The sequence below is a fragment of the Typha latifolia genome, chromosome 4 (assembly GCF_019914945.1).
Source record: "Typha latifolia isolate L0001 chromosome 4, TyphaL0001v2, whole genome shotgun sequence".
NCBI lineage: Eukaryota > Viridiplantae > Streptophyta > Magnoliopsida > Poales > Typhaceae > Typha > Typha latifolia.
In genome coordinates this window covers 15,839,748-15,861,541 of record NC_133089.1, presented here as the reverse complement: position 1 = coordinate 15,861,541, position 21,794 = coordinate 15,839,748, and the positions used below count along the sequence as shown (strand labels likewise).

Sequence of the window (21,794 nt, the reverse complement as noted above, 5' to 3'; positions counted from 1 at the left end):
CTCTTTTATTGGAAATCACCATAATGGTTGATGACACACAAGAAAATTATCACATGTAAACCTGCCTTTGATCAATTTTCCCTTCACTTTTACAACATTTTTTCTTGATTGAACACATCCTTTGATTGTAAATGTTATTATTGGCATCTCAGCAATAATTATAAGGCTCTTGGTTTGTGGTGGCAGCCTGCAAAATTGCACTTCAGAAATTTACCTTACATCATAAATTCATAATAAGACTTTACATTTATTGAGTAGAGGTGATTATATTATTTTACTGTAATCTTTTCTGAGTTTTTTTTTTTTGTAGGAGTACTCTGTTTCGTCAATAAAAATGAGGGATTCATATGGCAGAAAACAACACCAGTTTGCCTTGACAAGTCCCCAAAGCAGAAGGAAGGTAGCACACTCTAAAGTCTCTTCTTTAAAGAACTTGTTCGTCATTACATACTGTTTCCTAGAACCGAGCTGTACTCTTCTTTGGATGCATTCTAGGATGTAACTTTGTCAGGAATGATGCGGACACCAATAGCAAACATACTGAAGAAAGTAGAGAAAGGGAGTGATAGAAATATTCCTAAGCACAGTAAGGTGACTCTTACGTAAAGATGGAAATTATTAATGTTTTCATGACTATCCTAATGAACCAATTTTTTCTATAATCATTTAGTTGGATATTGAATTATCTCATTTACTTATATATCATGAAATTGTTGCTGTAAAAAATGGTTTGCATTTAAAATGATGTTTTTTTATTAAAAAAAATGGTGCTTTTTAACTGTTCAATAGATCTGAGATGTTCAGTTTGGTTATCTCCAATTATTTCCTTATGGGTTATCCATATGAACAGGTAACACGTCATGAATACGAGGTTGAAACAACAAATGGAAGAACTATTACAAAGCGCAGAAAAACAAGGAGCACTGTCATGTTTGGTGTATGTAAATCTCAGTTTAGATGGATTATCTACAGCTATTCGTGTGGAAATTATACAAAATACCAATTTTCTTGCACTTTTAGGAGTCAAATTCTCTGAAGGCAAAGCATAGCAGGAGCCCTGATGATAGGAAGGATGTTACTACTGTCAGGAAGGTATAGTGCAAACATTAAAGCACTAGCTATTTACTGCCCAGTCAATATGATGACAATTTGGCTAACTAGTTTTGCACAGTAAGTTATCTGAATGCTGCTTTCCGTACTGCCCTGGACCATTTTAAACGCCTGAGAGCTTGTGGATATTCTGAGATCCCACATGAGTTATGGATTAATTTCTCATTCAGCATTTATTATCTTTCCATTGTCTGGACCATTTTAGACGCCCGAGTGCTTGCGGATTTTCTGAGATCCCACATAAGATATGGAATTATTCTCATTCAAGATAACATTTATTATTTTTCTATTGTTTGTTAATATGCAAAAAGCATGTCACTTTGTTAAGAATATCTTGTGTGTACAATCTTCATATGAACTAGACAGAAACTGTTATTGTTAGAGAATAAAGCAATAAACAGTATTTCTTGTACTAAGTTCCCTTTACTGCATTGAGAGTGCAAAAAATTATCATTATAGTGTGTATGCTTCTCAGTGAAAGTTGCTGTTTGTTTTGGTGTTGATAGAGTTACTTCGATAAATTCAGAGTTCTTTCCATATATATTATCCACTCCAATTACACCAAGCATTTCGAGATGCATTTTGTACTTGTTCATGATATTTTAGCTTAGCAAAACATTTTAGAATTTACATTTCTTAATATATTTAATTGTATTAGGGAAAGACTTGTGATTTAGGAATCTGCTTATTTATTTATCAATTTCTTTGTATGGTTTTTACGAGTAAGATTCTTTCTTTCTATATTGTTCATTGCAACAATTGCTTTTACCCCATCTTAAACACATGTTTTTCCATTAACATATGATGATTGATGAATCTCATAATAGCCAGATGATTGAGATTGTCTTGATACAAGTTGGCTTGTTCTTTATCATTTCCAATCTTCTTTGCGCCTGCAGTATCTTTATTTATGTTGTAGCTAGGAAAACAAGGTTTATATAGATACCTTTTTGGTTTTCTCATCTCTCAGAATTAGAAATATTTTTGCGATCTCTCATCAAAGTGCAACTTGCACATGCAACATGTTTTATGAGGCACTCTTAATCTGTAATCTGGTCATTGTCATTGTCAGCTCATTTTCATTAGCAATGTGACTTATATTCTACAGGTACTTGGAGGGACTCATTCACATCCTGCAAATATTGGTGATTTGTTCTCAGAGGGTTCTTTGAATCCCTACAACGATGATCCTTATGCATTTGATTAGTAAGGTAATCTCATTACTTATATTTGGAGAGTTTCCTCTATGTACAATGCTTATTGTGATGCTAAGCATCTTAGTCACTTAAAACGCGGTAGTAATAGGAGACCTATATACTTCCACTTCCACTATTATTCCCTGATCTGTTACTATGCTTCATATCCTTCTTAATTTCTATTCATATAGTTGTCTGAAACTTTGTCATGTCATGCATTTCCTTTGCCTCCACAATATGAGGTCATTCAGTGAAATCTATCAAGTTGGCAATAAATACTTTTGGAAACTATGTCCTCTAGAAATGAAAGGCAAATAGACAATAGAGGGACTTACAATAGAAGTTACGAGCCAAGTTAGCAGGTAGAAATGTCTACCTCATGCTTCCTAGGGGCTGGGAGCAACTCCTACAGAAAGTTTTCCAAACTAGAATGCTACTATAAAGAGTTGATGTTAGCTTGATAATATAGTAAAAGATTGTCAATCCTTTAGGGTCTTCTCATCTTTGAGTTATACTATACCTGAACCTGTATGATTGGGAAAAGTTAGTTTGGGCTGTGATGATCAAGCAAGCCAGACATATAGCTGTCCATCTTTCATTCTTCACAATCATTAGATCTGTTAAGAAATGATATACATTGTTGATTTGTGAGTTGAAAGCTTAAGCCTTCAACTAATTAACTAACATAGTGTCGTTGTACCAGTGCTAATTTTTCTAGAGGTCATGAGTTCAAACATCAGCAAACCTCATTTAATTCTTATATTCTATTATATATTTTACTCTGGTGTGGAGAGCTTGCACATCCTCTTATCAATCATTTATCCATGTGCATAAGTGCATTGTATAGGGGCCGACGTGAGGAGGCATATTAAGGTATAATATACATTATTGGTGTGTTATCTAAATTAGATCATTTATTCATCTATCTACTACTGGTTTGCTTAAGCTTTCCATCACTATCACAACTTCCACGAGCTTGCCATCTCTGTCTACCAAAATCTTTATATATTGACCTTCTCTCTCACCTAGTCCTTGCACACAAGTTCCTTAGTCATCTACTCATCTTTTAGCACCTCGGCCATTCCTGCCTATTTTGGTTCCTTAGATTTACTGAATCTCGAGTTTCTCTTTGCAAACTGTTTGGAAAGGAACATCAAAAGTAACTCCCATTGTTTCTATCTACCAAGATCTTCACATAGAAGTATCAGCATGATGTTTAGTCAATACTCAAGCATTGTAGGATTGAACTTCATTTTATAGGTACATGAATTCGTGTGCGTATGTAAAATTATAGTAAGTAATAAATTGGCTGGTTAAATAATATATAATTCATGTGATACCTCCTTTTTAGGTGGGTGATAAATAAGTGGAGGTGTGGGGGGAGGGGATTGCATCTTGTTATACATTTTCAATATCTTAGTGACTAATTAATCTAGGAAAATGTTGACTGGTATTCCAGAAATTATATACCAGAATTTCTGGCTTCGGGTTGCTTTACTCATACTGAAAATTGGGTGACATCAGTTATATGGACTAGTCCAATAATCTTACATGTTAAAAACGTTCATAACTAAAGCTGGTTCATTTTATTAAGGAAGAAATTTTATGTGGTAAAAGGACAAAGAGATATAGAGATGGGCAAGGATGGTTGGTTGATTACATACTTGGTTACTAGATTGTCTAACAATTTTCTTGATTAAACAGTCATGACACCTTAAAGTGGATCAACATACTCAGTATTCACCGAGTACCATTTTCTTCTTGGAAGCCATATCACTACCTACTGTATCAAGGCCTCATTCTTAATGGCAGTTTGAATCTAGTGATATTGATTCTTCTGAGAAGCTTCGTGATGCAATCTCTACGGGAGATTATTGTCAAGATTAAATTTCGCCTGCCTGTGCAGCTTGGACTTATCCTATATTCATGCAGCCCATTAGGTTGTTTTGTTATCCTTTTTCTTGTTTGGTAAGATCACACGTAGTATTGAGCATACATTCCCGGCGAAATGTATCAGATCACAATCATGGGGAGGTCAAATGAAACGAGGCATTCATATGAGGAATATATCAGAGCTTTGACCTCATGCTAACCAAAAGATTCTCTGATTCAGCTTGTTGGATGTTATTCTTGTTGTGGTGTTGCATAGTTGGTTACTGAAGTTGCTGATGCATACCTAGACCTTTTTTTCGAGTAATAATGTAGATCTTATCTAAAACTAAGGCTGTTAGAGCAGCAGTCAATTCCATAGATCTTTGAAATACAGATTTTATACATCAGATACGCTGTTGCTTTTTGGATTTTAATGTGATCTTCTTTCTTGTACCATAGTTTGAAATTTCAAATTCCTCAACGGTGAGTCTCAAATCTCTCGTCTCACCACAGGATATATTTTGTCCTATCTATTAGTCCTCTCTCTCTCTTTCTACTTGATGCAACTAATTTGTTTCCTTCTAAGTGATTTTATTTTCTTGATGTCGAGTGGAAGTAACGACAATAGAAGCCAGACTTCAAAGTAGTCTTATTAGATGGGCAATAGGTAAGGTCATGAAAGTAAGTTTATCTAAAATTTCATGCTCGAATGGACTTGCGAGATTAATACTCCCAATGGAGACTCATTCTATGGCAGTAGCATTACTCCTTAGGCGTAGGTATAATTGTCTCAATTCATGTGGTTTGAACTTTTGTCGATATCCACCAGAAAAGAAACTTTGTGATGGGCTAGTCAGCTAGTCGAGCAATGCACTTGATATTCATCTGCAATTACTGTAGCCCAGTGGCTTGAGCAATTGAGATGGAAAATATTGGAGTTATGACCGTGGTTTAAATCCCATGTGGAATCGAAAGTAAGATGTATTTGTTAGTCTTGGTTCCATTATTTACGTCAAATCTCAGTGGATTCAGAATTAACGTATTGGTTGTAACTTGTAAGTTGATACATGCTATGACTTGGCTCCATCTACTTGGCATGGGTGGTCTCTCTTCTCTTTTCTTTTCAGAAGTAGGTCTGGCTCCGTTGGTGGTTTCATGATAGATGGCTGCTTAGTTGCCACAAGAGTACAAGTTCTAGGTGTGTAGTGTGATGCATCAAGCGGCAAAAATTCCCTCTCCCAAGCAACATTTGTCTTTCCTTTGCTATAATGATAGAAACTGCTTAGCAAAACTCCCCACAGGACGAGCTACTGCATTAATGCATCTCTTGTCTCTAGATGTAATAACCAAGGGAGATGCAGCACATAATAAGAGACTTCGTCCTTTCATGTTATATATATATATATATATATGGTGGCACTTGAAGAGGCATCAAAACTTTCTATACTATATGTGACTTCATCTATGTTTTCATTCAATTCGCCTGCAACAAAAGTTGTAGGTTTCTTTTATAGACTTTTGACGAAGCTAGCAAACATCCGAGGAAATGATCTAGTAGTTGGAATTCCACAAGTACGATTGTTAGGTTGATCCATTGATGTATGCGGTATCTTCTCCGGTTGTCCTGGTCAAGTGAGTTAATAGAAGAAAAAAAAACCATAGCTGTGTGATTCAAAAACAAGTCAAATTTCAAAGAATAAAGCAGGCAGTTAAAGTGCAGTTCATTTGTTTCGCATGACATATTAATTTTTTTTATCATCCAGAAATGATGGAATCATCCTTAAGTAGAGAAAGTGAGTTATCTCTTGAACAAACATGTGCAAGCATACAGTCCTCAAATTAGAGCTACCCCAAACAGCATGAGGTGGAAGGCAACCATAAAATTAATTCCATACCTAACTCAACCACTTAAGCAAACACCAATCCATCTATGTACCACTACTTCACCAGGCTCGACTTTTCCTTGTGCAATTTGAAAGTTGTAGTAGTAGACATGTGACTTCACCTAGTTTCATCACAACAACCAGTCTCTCTCTCTCTCTCTCTCTCTCTCTCTCTCTCTCTCTCTCTCTCTCTCTCTCTCTCTCTCTCTCTCTCTATTATTCAGTTTATAATTGATTACTTTCAATTTCAGCCAATCCCCAAGCTATGATAAAGTCCTTGTTTATATGTTGCAGATAGATACTACTGGGGTTTGATATCAAGGGCTCACTCACTAGTTTGACCTACAGAGAGGAGAAATGGCTGGGGGAGGAGGATTCATGGTGGATGGCCCTGCCTCAGATTATGGTGGAAAGATGACCTTTTCCGTGATCATTACTTGCATCATGGCGGCCTCTGGTGGGCTAATCTTTGGATATGATATTGGAATTTCAGGTTAGGCAGTTTGCTTCTTTTTGTCTCTCTTTCTTATTTAAAGCTCATTTTAATGCACTACTTTTTCTTAATCATCCCCCTGTTCCTGCGAGCCTATAGCTCCAAGGTTGGAGTCTGAAGGATGAGTGCTACTATCTTTTCTGCATATAGGTTTTAAGTCCTTAATTATGTTGCTAAACAACACGCCTACCAAATGAAAACAACTAAGCTTCCTATAAATTTGGCTTAATTATAGGTGGAGTGACGACAATGGAGTCTTTTCTAAAATCCTTCTTCCCTCACGTTCTGAGGAGGATGGAAGAAGCCAAGAGTGACGCCTACTGCATGTACGATAGCCAAGTCCTCACCGCCTTCACCTCGTCGTTGTACTTGGCCGGGCTGGCCGCGTCGCTGGTGGCCAGCCGCGTCACGAAGGCTATCGGACGGCAGGCGGTGATGCTGATAGGCGGGGCCATGTTCCTCGCCGGCGCTGCTTTCAACGCCGCCGCTGTCAACATCACCATGCTCATCGTCGGCAGGATGCTGCTCGGCGTCGGCATCGGCTTCACCAATCAGGTATGAATTTTCCTATAATGCATATCTAAATACTGATAACTCTTTTATCCGCCATCTTTGTCGTCTTTTCTGGGCATATATATGCACCCAATTTTCTTATGGTGTTGTTTTCCGTGCTTAATAAATACATTGGTTTTTTTTAACTCTTTTCCCTATAAATGATTCTATCTATATATATATAACTTTTATTGGTGAGTCGAGTTATTGGAGGATGTGTCATTGAGCATAAAGAATCATTTCTTCTAACGGCTGATGCAATAATGGAGTTTTTGACCAGGGCACTTCAAAACTCAAATATTAGATTAGATGAGGTAAACAATTGCTGAACTAATATTTAGTTTAACGAATTATATAGAATTTGAAAGTCGGTGAGAACATAATTAAGCCTTAATGAGATAATGTCATATAAGTTGCTGAATAGCGACTTTATGAAAGTCACCGTATCAAATAATGACTTTTATGAAAGTCCTTGAACCAGTTCGTGGCTTTAGAAAATCGTTGAACTAGTTCGCTATTTTAGAAAGTCGTCAGATTCAGTGGCTTATATGAGAAATTCTCCTATTAAGACTTAGTTTTTTTTTTTTTTTAATTTCTATATAAAATGGTTATCCAGTTCAGCTGTTTTTTCAACTTATTTAATCTCGTATTTAAGTTTATGATAAATTTAATTAACTTTAAAAAATGTGGCAGATTTAAAATAGTCAAAAATCCTTTGAGAGTTCCACGTTGATCTTTGTTACTATTAAATGATTGCACACATGAACGAATGCTAGAACGAAGGTCCAAAGGAGATGGGCTTTGGTCACTGGTGACACTTAGGTGGTATTGAAAATTTTGAACTTTCTTAGGTCACTACAGTGATTGAATTCTATCAGTAGTTATGGATTCAATTCTTCGAGATGTTGGAGTTAACATATAGTCCATTTCTAAGAAGAGCTGATCCGATTATCTAATCTATATCGGAGATTGCTAATTCTTTGTCTAACCTATTAAAACAAAAAAACAAAAGCTTTCTTCAATTCGAAGATCGGTCATAGTAGTTAAATGGAGAGATTTGCTTCTAGTGTTCTACTGTTCTGCGACAAGACGAGGAACCAACTCGCTCCGGAGTTTCTAGGCTACATTCAAGAGAACAAATAACCATTAGAGACGTACCTAACTTTATGCTTCATAATCTTTGATCATCTAAATACTAACTAATTTCATTCTAGATAACTTATTCAGAAAGAATATGGTGTAGTACATGCTTACTTTCTTTATGGATTAGCGAAGTTGCAAATATGTATGTCCATTATGGCATGACAGGCTACTCCGGTGTATCTTGCCGAGATGTCGCCGCCCCGGTGGCGCGGTGCTTTCACCACCGGCTTCCAGTTCTTCATCGCCATAGGCGTTGTCGCCGCCAACCTCACCAACTACGGTACCTCCCACCTCGCCAACTACGGGTGGCGCCTCTCCCTCGGCCTGGCCGCCGTCCCGGCCTCCATTATCCTCCTCTCCGTCCTCCTCATCCCGGACACCCCTAGTAGCCTCGTACAACGTAACAAGGTCGAGCAGGCCCGCGCCGCCCTCCGTCGAGTACGCGGGCCGGACGCTGACGTGGAAGCCGAGCTCAAAGAAATTGCACGTGCTCTGGAGAACGGCAAGAGGAACGAGGACGGTGCATTTAAGAGGATAACAACAGAGAGGCGGTACCGTCACCACCTGGTGATGGCGGTGGCGATACCGCTATTCCAGCAGCTGACGGGGGTGATCGTGATAGCCTTCTTCTCGCCGGTGTTGTTCCGGACCGTCGGGTTCGGGAGCGATGTGTCGCTTATGGGTGCTGTTATATTAGGCGCGGTCAATTTGGCATCTATACTCGTCTCGGCTTTCACGGTTGATAGATACGGGCGTAAGGTGTTGTTCATGCTCGGTGGGGTCCAGATGATCGTTTGCCAGGTCTGCAAAGTTTATTTCTATACCTCGGAAGTCGTTATTGATGTTTATATGTATATATGTTGTAGATATGATTCATTTCTTCTTACTCCCAAAATATTGAAACTTTACTGGAGCTAGTAGTAGTAATACTCAATTTACTACTTTGCTTTGGCATGCTAGGTTGCGGTAGCATGGATCATGGGAGCGAGGATCGGCAAGAACGGCGAGGCTGCGCTGCCCAAGGGCTTCGCCATGGCGGTGCTGGTGCTAATGTGCGCCTTCTCGGCCGGCTTCGGGTATTCATGGGGTCCTCTGAGCTGGATCATACCAAGCGAGATCTTCCCGGTGGAGGTTCGATCGGCCGGCCAGGGTATCAGCGTGGCCGTCAATCTCGGGTGCACCTTCGTGCAGACGCAGGCCTTCCTTGCCATGCTCTGCCGCTTCAAGTTCGCCACCTTTGCCTATTTTGCGGCCTGGGTTGCGGTCATGACCGCCTTTGTCGCTGCCTTTCTCCCCGAGACCAAAGGGGTTCCCTTAGAATCCATGGGCTCGGTGTGGGAGAAGCACTGGTTTTGGAGCCGTTTTATTAAGGAAGAGAAGCAGGTTCGAGAGTCCACCTGAAGTGGCTTCCTTCATCATCAGTGTAAGTATCAGGACTTTGAGGAAGAGCAGTGCTATCTATATACCTCGCATTCTTTCTTAAAATTGAACACACTTAAAAATGATGTCACACCGAGTTCATTGTGAGAAATAAACTGCGAGATTCCTACTGGCTAGAGCTTAAAGCTAATTGCGGACAGTATTGAGCAAATTAGAGTCATCTCAATAATCCCAATCGATACAAGAAAGAACTAACATTGTAGAATTTATTGAAGGTACATGAGTAATTATGACGTAATCTGAGTGCTAAAACATGCTTATTCAAGGTCCTATAGGATAAACGGGTGCTACCAAGAATGCGGGCATACCACAGAAGCGTCACAGAATAGATGCATGTCCGACTAATAAAGAACTAGATACTTGCATAGGACTAGTTCGCAACAGTAAAAGCATGAGACTTGAATTGCATTTATGAAGCATTCTTGTATCCCTGTTATGAAAACAATACCATAAAGGAATCACTAAGACGCCAACTCCGTTCATACATTGTCACCCAACACAAATCACTCGGCAAGATCATGAATGTGTAATCTTAATCCGTGAAACCAACATAAAACATCACATTCAAAATTTGTGTGCCCTATGCAGCATATTCCTCAAGTGCTCTCTATTCTCTGAGAATAGAGTACTTAAGGAATTGAAGACGTTAAATTGTGATCAATGAATCAAAGAGGAAAATCAACATAATAGAACAAAAGCTTCAAAAATCATATCCCAGTAGGGAGGGGTAACTGACTTGTCAGTCTCCCAGTGAATTTTGAACAATGTACATAAAGTGGGAACTATTAATATCCCCAAAGATAAAATATAAAATAAAAGGTTATCATATTCCTTCCGTACTAATATGAGGACCAATAAAATCTCCCAATTAGATAAATGAAAAAAGAACTCTAAAACAGACAAGTTCATACGTTGGGCTTAGTAAGTTAGTTTGACCTTGTGAAGCTTCAGTCATGAGCTAATGTGTAATCCCTGGGTGGAGCTTGTAACTCTCACATTTAACAGCTATGGTGAAGAGCCATAATTTTTCATGTTGGGATACTACAAGATTGATGTAAAAATGTTCCATGACTAATAACTTGTAGTAAACAAATACTTCAATTTCTAACAACCATTTCTGTTGACAAAGCTGGCTGTATATGAAACAACAAAATCATTCACAAGAGATGTTGACAAACAAAACTTGAACTGATATGAAGTTGACTCACTTCTTTTATCATCCCAGAAAAGTCAATTCACAGCCAAAATAATGTATGTGAACAAAAAATTAGCGCGGGAAACCAGTCCAAAAATAAAATCGGATCCTCTAACATCGTCAACCGCACTCAAACAAATGGGAGGAAACTTTAATGCTTGTGTGCAGATATTGAAAGAAAAATTAGAAAACTGACTGCTTCCTCCTGCCTGCAAATACCGCAATAGCTTCAGGTGCATCACCCGTTTAAAGTCCTTGTGCAGCCCAAAACACTAGAAAATGACAAACAACATCATATGCTGGTGCAATAGGAAGTGGAACGCTCATCACAGCTTTTCAATGCCAAGAAAATAGGACAGAAAAAGATGGAAATAAGATGAGAAATTGAGAACATAGACAAAGAAAAACAATGGGCCATGGATTGCAGTTGAACATAATCCTTACCAGCTATGAGACCATTATGATACATAGATGGTTTTGTGGAGGTTTAAGATATTGAAGGTGGAACAGCACTGCAAGAATCATTTCATATATCACCACAATCATAGAGTATAAACCTGATTACAGTCACCAACATCATCACCATCATTATCATCATCATCAACACCACCACCATCAATGTCTTCATCATCATAATCATCATCATCACCAACATCATCAACATCATCATCATAATCACCATCATGAACTAAGAAAATCAGCTACAAGATCAGCAGCATGGGCTTTTTTAAATCATCTCGCCAGTAAGGCACGACACCCAGTTCACGAACAGAACTAGAAAATGCAGAGTATTTTCTATCAATAGTTAGAGTTCACCAAAATGCTAGAAAAAAGTTCATAATAAGACTTAGAGGACATAACAAGGAATACTAAAGCATAAAGGACATATTAGAACTCCTGAATAGACACTATAAGCCTACCAAGTGAGACTGATGACAAAAGAAAATCTAATCTCAGAAACCACAGCAAGCTCAGAAGTACAAATAGCAACCTCCAACAAACAGTCCAATGCAAATAGACTATCATAGTACTCCATCAAGACCATCCATGATACTGTATGAAAGTAGGCAAGTCTCAGAGGCATCAACTCAAGTTGAAGTCATCAGTCCTGCCAATAACAAATGGAAATCAGTTGGACATTATCTAACTAGAACAGAAACAGAAAATATGAAATCATGATTTGTATACAAAAATCTACCTCATCAAAGCTGCGTGCAGGACTGCGAGAAACACCTCGTGAAGGAGGGGACCTCTCCCCATTGATATCATTCTCAGGGCTTTCACCACGAGAAGGGGGTGTCCTGCGAGGTGAAGCACTCTGACGAGGACTACGAGGACTAAAGCTGCGGCGTGCAGGGGAGGCACTGTGAACAATAGTAGATCAGAACAGGTTTGACAAAGTACCGAAGTGGGAAAGAAGTATTTCAATGTTACCTATCATATGAACGGCTCCTGCTCCTTCGATGATCATCTGGTGACCTTCCTCTAACACTGCCTCTATAATAATCAGCACTCAAACTGCGGCTTCTGCTTCGACGGTGATAATCTCTTTCCCTGCCGCTATACCTGTCACGCCCATATCTGTCTCTGCTTCTACTGTGACTTCGCCTCCTATACTCTTTGTCTCGATAATCATCCCTATGCCTAATTAGGTCAAAGACATCATTAACTATCATGTGTGTTGCAAAGGTGGAAGCCCAAAAAAGCTCCATAGATTAACATATTATGCCTTGAAAGATGAACGTTTAATCAGATCTGAGGAGTCAGTAGATAATCTCAAAAAAAAATTCTAAAATCAATGGAAATTACATGCAACTCCACAACAAAATCAAAGTAATGATTCACATTCCTAAAACTGCAAAAAGAATAGCAGAGGTCTCATAGTCTTCTGCACACTTAAAGGAATGGTTTTGCAATACAATCATTTTAAATTGTTAAAGTGCAGGAAGAAGAACTTCCGTGTATAACACCATCATACCTAAGTGCTGAAGAGTTCATACAATATTGTAAGAAAATTAGTCCGTTACTTCTATCATGCTAGAACACATGAATAAGTACAGATGAACTACGAGTACACAATATCCTCCAAATAAAAAACATAATTGACATATGCAATAAATGGTATGCACATTTTGCACCAGTAAAGCAAAAATATTGATGCATAAAACAAGAAAACTACACATACATTTTAGAAAAGCAGATTTTCATAGCAAGTAAAACTGATATTGGAAATAGGAAAATTAACAGTTCCATAAATTAAAAGGGACCTCACCTTGGCCTCGGGCTGCGGCTTCTTGACCTTCCCTTTGTTCGAGGAACTACTTCTACAATTCTCCCTTTGTGACTGCACATATAAGAATAGAAGACAACAATAGCGAAAGCAGAAACTCAGATTCAGAAACATAACAAATATGAAAAGAAGAGGAGGCATGGACAAAGCCAACTCCATCTAAGGCAACCTAAAGCCTAAAGGTATTTGTAGTAAAGGTTCATGCAACATAAACATGACCCAATGCAGAAATGATTACCATCTCATTTTATGACTCTACATTTCAATTCTCCTACGTGCATATTCAGACAATAATTTTATATTCGTCCAATTGTCCTGTTTTAATCTTGAATATAAATCTCCGTTCAATATACCAAGAGGATTCTTCGCCCATATAAAGAAAATACTACGAAGCAAATGTTCATACAAAATATTTCTCTACGAAAATTCTAGTACAACTTACATTCGCTCAGCGTTAGGCCCATACTTTGCAAACTGAACCATAATATTCCGACCATCCACATTTCGTCCTACAACCCAAAAGCAAAAGACAATTCTAAAAGTGAACCTTATGTCCTCACATTTTGAGAGTGCATCCAAGAACTCAGGGAAGCAGCCTCCTCAATAAATCAAACACAAAGAGAAAACTTGCCATCAAGCTTTTCCACTGCTTTCTGAGCCTCATCAGCATACTTGTACCTCACGAAGGCAAACCCACGTGAATCCCCAGTCCTTCAAATTTGAGAAACGTCATCATTAGCACTAACAATGTCGAGCTCACAGAAGAAAGAATTAACAAAATAAACCGAAAAAAATCCAAGACTTTCTAAATTTCTACTGGAACGTACCTGCGATCCCTCGGGATGAAGACATCCACCACCTTCCCGTAACGATCAAAGAGGGGATATAGATCATCCGCCGTGGTACCTAGATAAGTAGATAAGAAAATACATTAGAGAGAGAGAGAGAGAGAGAAGAGGAGGAGGAGGGGAGAGAGAGAGAGAGAGAGAGAGAGAGAGAGAGAGAGGGAGAGAGAGAGAGGTACTAACGGAAGCTAATGTTGAGGACGAGGAGAGAGAAGGTGTCTCTGATGTCCGGAGGACCCGATCTCCCGAAATGCGACATCCCTGAGGAGGACAGAGGTGGAAAATAGAGAAGAGAATTCTAGAATTAGGGTTTCGGATAAGGGAGGAAGGGGTAGAGCCCGAAAGGGTCGGTCATCGCCGATGGTCTTGTGGCCGGTATATAGAAGAGTTTGACACGTGCTATGCACGTGCATTCTGCATAGATAGATTCGATTCGGCCCGGCCCACTAAGCCCTGTATTGGGCCAAAGTATTGGCCCGTCTATTTTAGAGACTTTTCCTCTCAAAATAGCTAGCTTACGTCCTGCACCGTTCGATGTTGGTAATTTGTTCCCATCCAACGGTTCTGATCTTGAAATATCGTATAAAGCACCATCACTAAGGAGCACAAATCACGAGGAGAATAAATAAACACCAACAAAGATACGTGTCACCCATGAACGAAATACCATCCAATAATATAGCGCCACGTAGCCCACCAGCATTCTTTTCCTTTAAAAAGCTCGTCTTCTCTCCCTCCTCTTCGCGCTTGCTCCTCCCTCTCTCCCACTCTGACGATCTAATCAATGGCTACTCTCACGATTCCCGAGGCGATCCCCTCCCCTGCCGAAGACTGCGAGCAGCTGCGGAAAGCCTTCAAAGGTGCCCTGTTTCTCGTTCCCCGCTCGATTTCCCCCCCTCTCTTGGTGTTTCGATCTACCAAATTTTCAAAAGTCCCCACCCTTTGATCTCTTCCATTACAGGTTGGGGCACCAATGAGAATCTAATTATCTCAATCCTCGCCCACCGCAACGCCGACCAACGCCGTGCGATTCGACGAGCGTACGCCGAGATCTACGGCGAGGAGCTCCTCAGATCCCTTGGCGATGAGACCACCGGCGACTTCGAGGTCTTACTCTCTCTTCTCCAACTATTATGTCCTTTCGGAACTCTTGAGTTATTTATTTGCATTTTTCACCCACCAAATTCTATATTTAGATGAATGCCCTCTACAAATCCTTTGTTTGCATCATTACTCCTCCATTATTTTTCATGTATGCTCCGCAGACTCTACAATCTGAGAGATGTATCTACGTAAGGGTTTGTGAAATTGTAATTATTGTTAAGGATTTTGAAGGGTATACACAAAAAAAGTAATCTTCATAAAGGTATATCATGCAAACTATTAAACGTACGTTTGCAAATATATAGGATATTCACAAATAAGATGCCGTAGCAAGCTATACATGTAAAGGGACCATCCTTTTCAACTCTCATTGGGAAGTGTTTCAGGAGTTATTTGTTGTGATATAACTAATCTATGGAGCAGATGGTGGTGCTGCTGTGGACAATGGATCCGGCAGAGAGGGATGCATGGCTAGCGAATGAGGCAGTGAGGAAATGGAAGCCATCCAATCATGTATTGATCGAGATCGCGTGTGCAAGGACTTCAGTAGAGCTGTTTGCTGTGCGGCAGGCATACCATGCAACATACAAGAGGTCACTCGAAGAGGATGTGGGAGCGCACACTACGGGGGATTTTCGCAAGGTAATGCAGTGGCTTTATCTTTAGTGATACTGTTTGATTTTCGAGTTGGGGTTCTTTACTTGGTTGTTGTCAAATTTTGAACTTGATCAATACTTTTATATGCTTCCAAATTTTAGATTTTCTTGTTTAGAGTCATGGTGTTTATTTTAGCGATTTATTTTGCTGTCTGACCTCTGAAGGAAAAACCTTTTGACGTGCAACTGTCAAATCCTGACTTGATTATTATATTATTTGGGAGATACTCTGCTTGATGTCCTAGGAGATAACCTTGGTAAAGTTAGCCTGTTTGATTTAACTGGAATCCAGGAGATCACACCGATATAGATCATGCCAAATAAAATCTCTGTTTAACAAAATTCTGCAGCCATCTATTGAGTACTTTTTGAATCTTTGACTATCATATGTTAAAATATCAGATTTCATGCTTTGGATTATACTAGTTCCTGTGGCGCTAAGTTAAGTGGTCACATAGTTCCTGTTTCAGTGAAGGTTGTTTAGTAGTTCAGATATATCTAATGAAAATTAGAAAATTATGTACAAGGAGATTCCTTGGATAATTGTTATTGAAAGTTATTCATTCTTTAAGCTTTTGGTGCCACTTGTGAGCTCATATCGTTATGAGGGAGCTGAGGTGAACGTGACATTAGCTAAATCAGAGGCCAAGATGCTGCACGAACAAATTTCTGAGAAAGCTTACAACCATGAAGATCTCATTAGGATCCTTACTACAAGGAGCAAAGCTCAACTTACTGCAACATTTAATCACTACAACAATGAGTTTGGTAATCCAATTAACAAGGTATGCGCCCCTTTTCCATGTAAAGCAGATTGGTTGGAATCATATCGATTTCAAATGCTAACATTTCAATTGAAAATAAATTTACATTTACAGTTCTATTATTGATTTCTAATAGAGCTATTTGCCATTTACAGGACCTGAAATCTGATCCCAAGGATGAGTTCCTTGCTGCACTGAGAGCCATCATATGCTGCATATGTTGCCCTGAGAGATACTTTGAGAAAGTGATTCGTCTCGCCATCAGCAGGGTAGGAACAGAAGAAAATGCTCTTACTCGTGTAATAGTTACTCGAGCTGAGGTTGATCTCAAAGTGATTAAGGAGACCTACTACAAGAGAAATAGTAAACCTATGGATCGTGCCATCGCCCATGACACTGTTGGACATTATGAGGATATGCTTCTTGCATTGTTAGGCCATGAGAATGCTTGAGTTTTACTGAGGTCATAATATTGCTTTACAGAAGAGGTTTCCCTGGTGAATTACCTTGTTCTTTATATTTTAATAAAATCCTGGAACTGGAGTTTGATGGTTTTGTGGACTTAAGGTGTTCTTTCTATGAAAATAAAATCATGGACTGGAGTTTTGATAAGTTGTTGGTAGTCAATGTTTTCTGCTTTGTTGATGTTTGCCCCACAGATAGCTAAAGGGGGTCATGCCCTTTATTGATTTTTAATTATGGCTCTGATACAGTTTTGTAATTCATATGCTATCTTGAGCTCTAAAATTTATAAATCTAAATAGTCAGCACAATCAGCTCAAATGTTCAGTTCTCCAAGCAAGCAGAAAATGAAGGTAGTTCATCAATAGGAGAGGGAACCAGCAACATTAATAGATGCTAGCAATATAATAAAGCATAAATCCATGATCTCATAAATAAATCATCTACCAAATCAGCATTATGATAGCAAACTCTTGTTAATACCCAAAGGTATATGACATAACCAACAACATTTAAAGATAACAACACAATAAAAGTTTAAAAAGAACATAAATAGCGGTCAAATATCCCCAGTATCAGCACTTTCCACCTATGTGACCAATATCAACATTTTTCTTTCCTTTTTTCTTCTCAAAAAGAAAATTACTAAAAAGACCTATTACAATGTACAGCCACATAGCCACATATAAATCTCTGATGGCCATACATGAAAAGGCACAAACAGACTCCAAAAGTTGCTGGGAAGTTTCATGAGATACAGTAGTGAACTCCTTGTCTGCAGGTCAGAGTTGATATATATTAGTGAATATGTAGGGGAAAGAAAACAGCCTGTTATCTTTCAGAATGCACATCACTTACTCATTCTATTTTAGAGAAAATGCGCTTGCAATATATGTTGTCTCGAAGAGCTGCTGCATGAGGCCTTATGGATTCAACAAGTGCATCATGGAGAGAACCCTGGAACAATAACAATCATTTCAGATATTTCATTTACAGTGAAGTATATGAAAGGAATAATAGGAATAGTAATTGAAAACCTTGGAATTTTCGAGGGCAGATAGGATGACATAATTTGCGAAAGGGTCTTGCAGTAATCGTTCAAAGTGAGGCACTTCTAGCAATTCATATATGATTCCTGCTCGGCGTCCGTTACCAAAAACTTTGAGGCATTTTTCCACCACGTTACTGCTGAACTTTTGTGTTGAAAGACTTACATAACGACCTTGAAATTGGGATGCAAGACTCGCGGTAGCTACTGGTTCTTTCCGGTTCAAAATATACTGAATCACATAATTACTACGAAAGAAAAATAAAATCACCATAAGAATGAGCAATGATGTAAGTTCTAGTCAAAGTTATAATCTATAGAAAATGAGAACATGTAAAAAAAACATATCAATAGTTAATGTATTGAAATTAACATACAACAGGAATACAAAATAGAGCAGATATATGCCTATATGGCTTCATATTTATTTAATTAGAGACATTGGACGTCAATAAAAAAGATATTTTGTGAAAGAAGAGAATAAACCATGAAGAAAAAGCATTTCGTAATTGATTGAAATACAAAAGCGAACTTTTAAAGATAGCCATTATAATATTAATTTATTACCCATAAGCATCTTGGGCGAGAGAAAGTCCCTTAGCATAAATTGCAGCAACAATGCTATCCCTGCACTTCCCACTGGAATAATCTATGCAGCGTTGTAAGACACAACATCCATGTCGATGAGTCGCAATACCAAAACAATACATAATAGCGGCATCAAAGATGAACTGTCAAGAAAATAATAATAATAAAGGATTTAGATATATCTCCCAATGCAACGAGATATTATGATGGTTTGGTTAATAAATCTAGGCAGATTGCACAATTACGTATGAAATAGATGAAAAAACACACAAAGGGGGTGATTCCCTCCCCCTTCCCTCCCCCACTCCCAACTACTCTCAACAGGTTCATTTTCTACCAGAAAGTCTTCCTTCAGTGTTAAATAAACTAATTCAAAATTTAATTAACAATCCCAAGTAATTCCACGCAGACCAAAATCCTGCCTTCACCGTAATCAAAAAGGATTTTATTCCTAAGCTACATAATAAACAAACTTGTAATAAGTTATTAAGTCAACAATAGTTTTAAACTGAAAATTGAAGAGCATCATTTTCTCAAGAGTTCTCAGAAAGATGTATGCTATGTACATTTAGCAAAAGTAACTATAAATAGCAAACAATAGATTGAAAAGCACAGACTACTCTAAGATAGAAAAGGTCTTTAATTGAGACGTAATCTGACAATATGAACTACATCACCACATATATAATACCTAAAGAAGCAACCAAAAAAATACTAGAGGTTATGATATACAGCCTGAACTACTAAACTTAAAACACAACTCAATGATAAACCATGATTCATTAATGTGCAGAAACAATAAATATGTAGACCTTATTGTCTTCAGGTGAAAGATATTGCAAGCAACGTTGGATAACATGATTGCCATTCGAGCTCTTGACAAGGTAAAAGAATCCTGGTTCGAGGGCAGATATCACCAATGCAATTTGCTCATCAGTTTTAAGGGTCTCTATCAGTTTCTGCACCGCCCTCGTCCTAAACAACACAGGTAAAAAGAAAGTAAGACCTTAGAAGATAATGAATGTACACAGAGAAGCACAAGAATCATAATGAAAAAAGTGTCAAGCAATATAAACTAATACCCATGATTGTCTAAAGATATCCTGATAAGCTCTGCCGGATCTTTCGTAAGAGTGCAGATAATCCTCATCCTCTGTTCTTCAGTACAGATATCCAGGAGTTTCTGCATCAGATAATTCCCAAAAGGGCTTACCATGAGCTCTCCCACATGATCAATTATCTTATTAAATATCTTCTCCAACTCTTGAGGCTTTCCCTCATCGAACTTCCTCTGCAAGAAGAGACACACATTTTGGTCATTGCCAAGATTGCGGATGGATCGTTTTAACTCCATCAAACTATCAGACTGTCTACTAGGACGCATGGTGACATGTCCTTTTGAATTCCCATTGCTTCCCAAGTACATCATCTTCTTATGCTCATAGTAGGAAGCACCAATATGCCGTGAATTTCTCATCGGACTTGTAGGCTTAGTTGATAAAACGAAAGGCGAAACCATTGCTTGAGAAGCTAAATGCTGGTCAGGATACGATGTTCCGTACATATCAAGACTTACCCTGCCGCCAAGTCGGGAGGCTTTTAATGCATCACCCTGATAAGAAAAATTCACACTTGGGTAGTCCATTGTAGTACTGGAATCCAAGGATCTTCTTCGAGGTTCGGATAAATTAGGATCATATTGCTGCAATCCGAATTCCTGATCAACGAGACCAGAATATGGATTGACAGAATGCAGAAGAGCTATGTGATCTTCTTGAGTGGAACTCCTCATCCTAACATCGCGATGGCCAATCTGAAACGGATTAGAGTATACCAAATTGCTTCGCGATTGCCGAATTGCCGCCTGTCGGCTATTTTCTCCTAGTTGCAGTGCTCTGAGTTCTTCCGTTACAAACCGCTCGTGAACCACTTGTCGAGTTAACTCCGATGAGAGCCGCATCGCACCATTGCCTATCTGGGACGCCGCCGTCGTGTGGTAAAACAAACCATTATTGCCATTGGAGTCGCCCTGTTGATGATTGGACGGTGGCTGCCAATACATCAACCTCTCCTCATCCCCTCGATTGTCCATCTCGCGGAATTTAAAGAAAGAAAGAAAAAAGAAGGGAAACCAAGAATAAAGATCAAAAACTATGAAACAATACAACTACAAGAAAACCCAGTTGGGATTAAGATGAGAAAGATGACTCTTGAACGAGGATTTCCCATTACATTTCAGATTTTTGGAAGGAAAAAATCTACACAAACGAATAGAGGGTGAGGTTGTGGAGGGTAGTGAGGCGGAGTATCGTACAGGAAGCCGATTCCACCATTAAAGAGGGAGAGGAGAAAAGATAGGAGAGGGAGACGTATTTATAGGCGGGGGTTTTTACGAGGTTTCTCTTCGTATTAAGTGGGGATTCGAATCCCGTCCGGTACGATCACCACCTAATTTTTAGGAACAAATATGTATTCTTCAAAATTAAAATTTGAATTACAACGTTACACGTCATCTTTTTAGGCTGGATGGCCCCTTTTCGGTAACTGCCACCAGTAGTATTGCCACGTGGAGGTGAAAGGGTTACTAATTTGTTGGTTTGGAGCGGGTCGGATTTAGATTTTGCACTAATATGTCGACCCTCGTAAAGTCCAAATCCGATTAGTTTAAAGATAGGGTCAAAGTGATGATAGAAAGATAGCGTGGATATACTAGTTAGATGTCACGCTAACAGAACAAAAAAATAAATAAATAAATAAAAAGGAATCAAACCAGAAGAAAATAGGACTTTAGAATTATTATTTGATTAATTCTAGAATAATTATTCTTCTTTATTATTTTCAAAACAAAATCTTTATTCTAGAAATAATTATTTTATATATTCATTTATATTCTAGAATAAGAATACAATAAATATATTCAATGTAATATAAAGTGAAGAAAAAGATTAAAATTTTTGTTTAACCTAATATAAAGTAAGTTGATAGGATAGATATCAAAGATAAGTTAATAATTAGATTAGTATGTCAAATGTAATTTTGATAAATAGTATTTATATTCTACAATATAATTATTATGATGTTTAGTTGTTATTAAAAAATAAAGAGTTTTAAATTAGAATAAATAAAAAAAAGTTAAGTCTAACATGCTAATAA

General features: G+C 38.3%; 4 protein-coding genes across 20 annotated transcripts in view; 2 read left to right on the top strand and 2 right to left on the bottom strand.

Annotated features, from left to right (window-relative positions):
- LOC140785770 (sugar transport protein MST1-like) overlaps window positions 1-9,814 on the top strand; it is a 32,205-nt gene extending 22,391 nt beyond the window's left edge. For 4 of the 10 annotated variants that reach the window (XM_073133760.1, XM_073133755.1, XM_073133756.1 and 1 more), the window contains 6 exons: window positions 311-400; window positions 496-591; window positions 851-937; window positions 1,021-1,092; window positions 2,219-2,321; window positions 6,356-6,485. In XM_073133760.1, the coding sequence (XP_072989861.1) occupies window positions 311-400; window positions 496-591; window positions 851-937; window positions 1,021-1,092; window positions 2,219-2,317 (444 nt within the window). In that variant the 3' untranslated portion in view covers window positions 2,318-2,321; window positions 6,356-6,485. The other 6 variants (XM_073133757.1, XM_073133759.1, XM_073133761.1 and 3 more) reach the window with 6 other exon arrangements.
- Window positions 9,815-10,872: 1,058 nt separating this feature from the next.
- LOC140785775 (serine/arginine-rich splicing factor SC35-like) lies at window positions 10,873-14,364 on the bottom strand. 7 transcript variants are annotated; one of them, XR_012108518.1, is made up of 10 exons: window positions 14,203-14,364; window positions 14,002-14,080; window positions 13,806-13,885; window positions 13,617-13,683; window positions 13,157-13,228; window positions 12,319-12,528; window positions 12,083-12,248; window positions 11,805-11,992; window positions 11,329-11,658; window positions 10,873-11,216 (listed from the first exon to the last, which is right to left on the bottom strand). XR_012108518.1 is itself a non-coding variant. In XM_073133770.1 (8 exons), the coding sequence occupies exons 1-8, from the start codon at window positions 14,276-14,278 to the stop codon at window positions 11,987-11,989; spliced, it is 756 nt and encodes a 251-aa protein (XP_072989871.1). In that variant the 5' UTR covers window positions 14,279-14,364; the 3' UTR covers window positions 11,582-11,986. The 7 variants fall into 7 exon arrangements, 1 of the variants encoding a protein (XP_072989871.1); XR_012108519.1 differs by having other exon boundaries at window positions 10,873-11,156; XR_012108521.1 differs by having other exon boundaries at window positions 11,876-11,992.
- A 363-nt stretch (window positions 14,365-14,727) lies between these two features.
- LOC140785773 (annexin Gh1-like) lies at window positions 14,728-17,155 on the top strand. Its single transcript, XM_073133768.1, has 5 exons — window positions 14,728-14,879; window positions 14,981-15,126; window positions 15,547-15,765; window positions 16,352-16,564; window positions 16,699-17,155. Exons 1-5 carry the CDS (start codon window positions 14,804-14,806, stop codon window positions 16,993-16,995), a joined length of 951 nt encoding a protein of 316 aa, XP_072989869.1. The 5' UTR covers window positions 14,728-14,803; the 3' UTR covers window positions 16,996-17,155.
- A 294-nt stretch (window positions 17,156-17,449) lies between these two features.
- Window positions 17,450-20,929, bottom strand: LOC140785771 (putative pumilio homolog 7, chloroplastic). Of its 2 annotated transcripts, XM_073133767.1 has the most exons (7): window positions 20,218-20,929; window positions 19,724-19,932; window positions 19,454-19,616; window positions 18,621-18,784; window positions 18,043-18,301; window positions 17,864-17,962; window positions 17,450-17,780 (listed from the first exon to the last, which is right to left on the bottom strand). In XM_073133767.1, exons 1-6 carry the CDS (start codon window positions 20,731-20,733, stop codon window positions 17,864-17,866), a joined length of 1,410 nt encoding a protein of 469 aa, XP_072989868.1. In that variant the 5' UTR covers window positions 20,734-20,929; the 3' UTR covers window positions 17,450-17,780. The 2 variants fall into 2 exon arrangements, with proteins under 2 accessions (XP_072989868.1, XP_072989867.1); XM_073133766.1 differs by having other exon boundaries at window positions 19,724-20,929.
- Window positions 20,930-21,794: the final 865 nt, after the last annotated feature.

Coding starts and splice junctions, on each gene's coding strand:
- LOC140785771 (XM_073133766.1), bottom strand. CDS start 20,733: ATGGACAATCGAGGGGATGAGGAGAGGTTGATGTATTGGCAGCCACCG. Junction 19,617..19,723: donor ATATCTTTAGACAATCATGG/GTATTAGTTTAT, acceptor TGTGTTGTTTAG/GACGAGGGCGGTGCAGAAAC. Junction 18,302..18,620: donor CTCGCCCAAGATGCTTATGG/GTAATAAATTAA, acceptor TTTCTTTCGTAG/TAATTATGTGATTCAGTATA.
- LOC140785775 (XM_073133770.1), bottom strand. CDS start 14,278: ATGTCGCATTTCGGGAGATCGGGTCCTCCGGACATCAGAGACACCTTC. Junction 12,529..13,156: donor AGCCGCAGCCCGAGGCCAAG/GTGAGGTCCCTT, acceptor TGACCTAATTAG/GCATAGGGATGATTATCGAG. Junction 12,249..12,318: donor AGGAGCCGTTCATATGATAG/GTAACATTGAAA, acceptor TATTGTTCACAG/TGCCTCCCCTGCACGCCGCA.
- LOC140785773 (XM_073133768.1), top strand. CDS start 14,804: ATGGCTACTCTCACGATTCCCGAGGCGATCCCCTCCCCTGCCGAAGAC. Junction 15,766..16,351: donor CTACGGGGGATTTTCGCAAG/GTAATGCAGTGG, acceptor TCATTCTTTAAG/CTTTTGGTGCCACTTGTGAG. Junction 16,565..16,698: donor TTGGTAATCCAATTAACAAG/GTATGCGCCCCT, acceptor TGCCATTTACAG/GACCTGAAATCTGATCCCAA.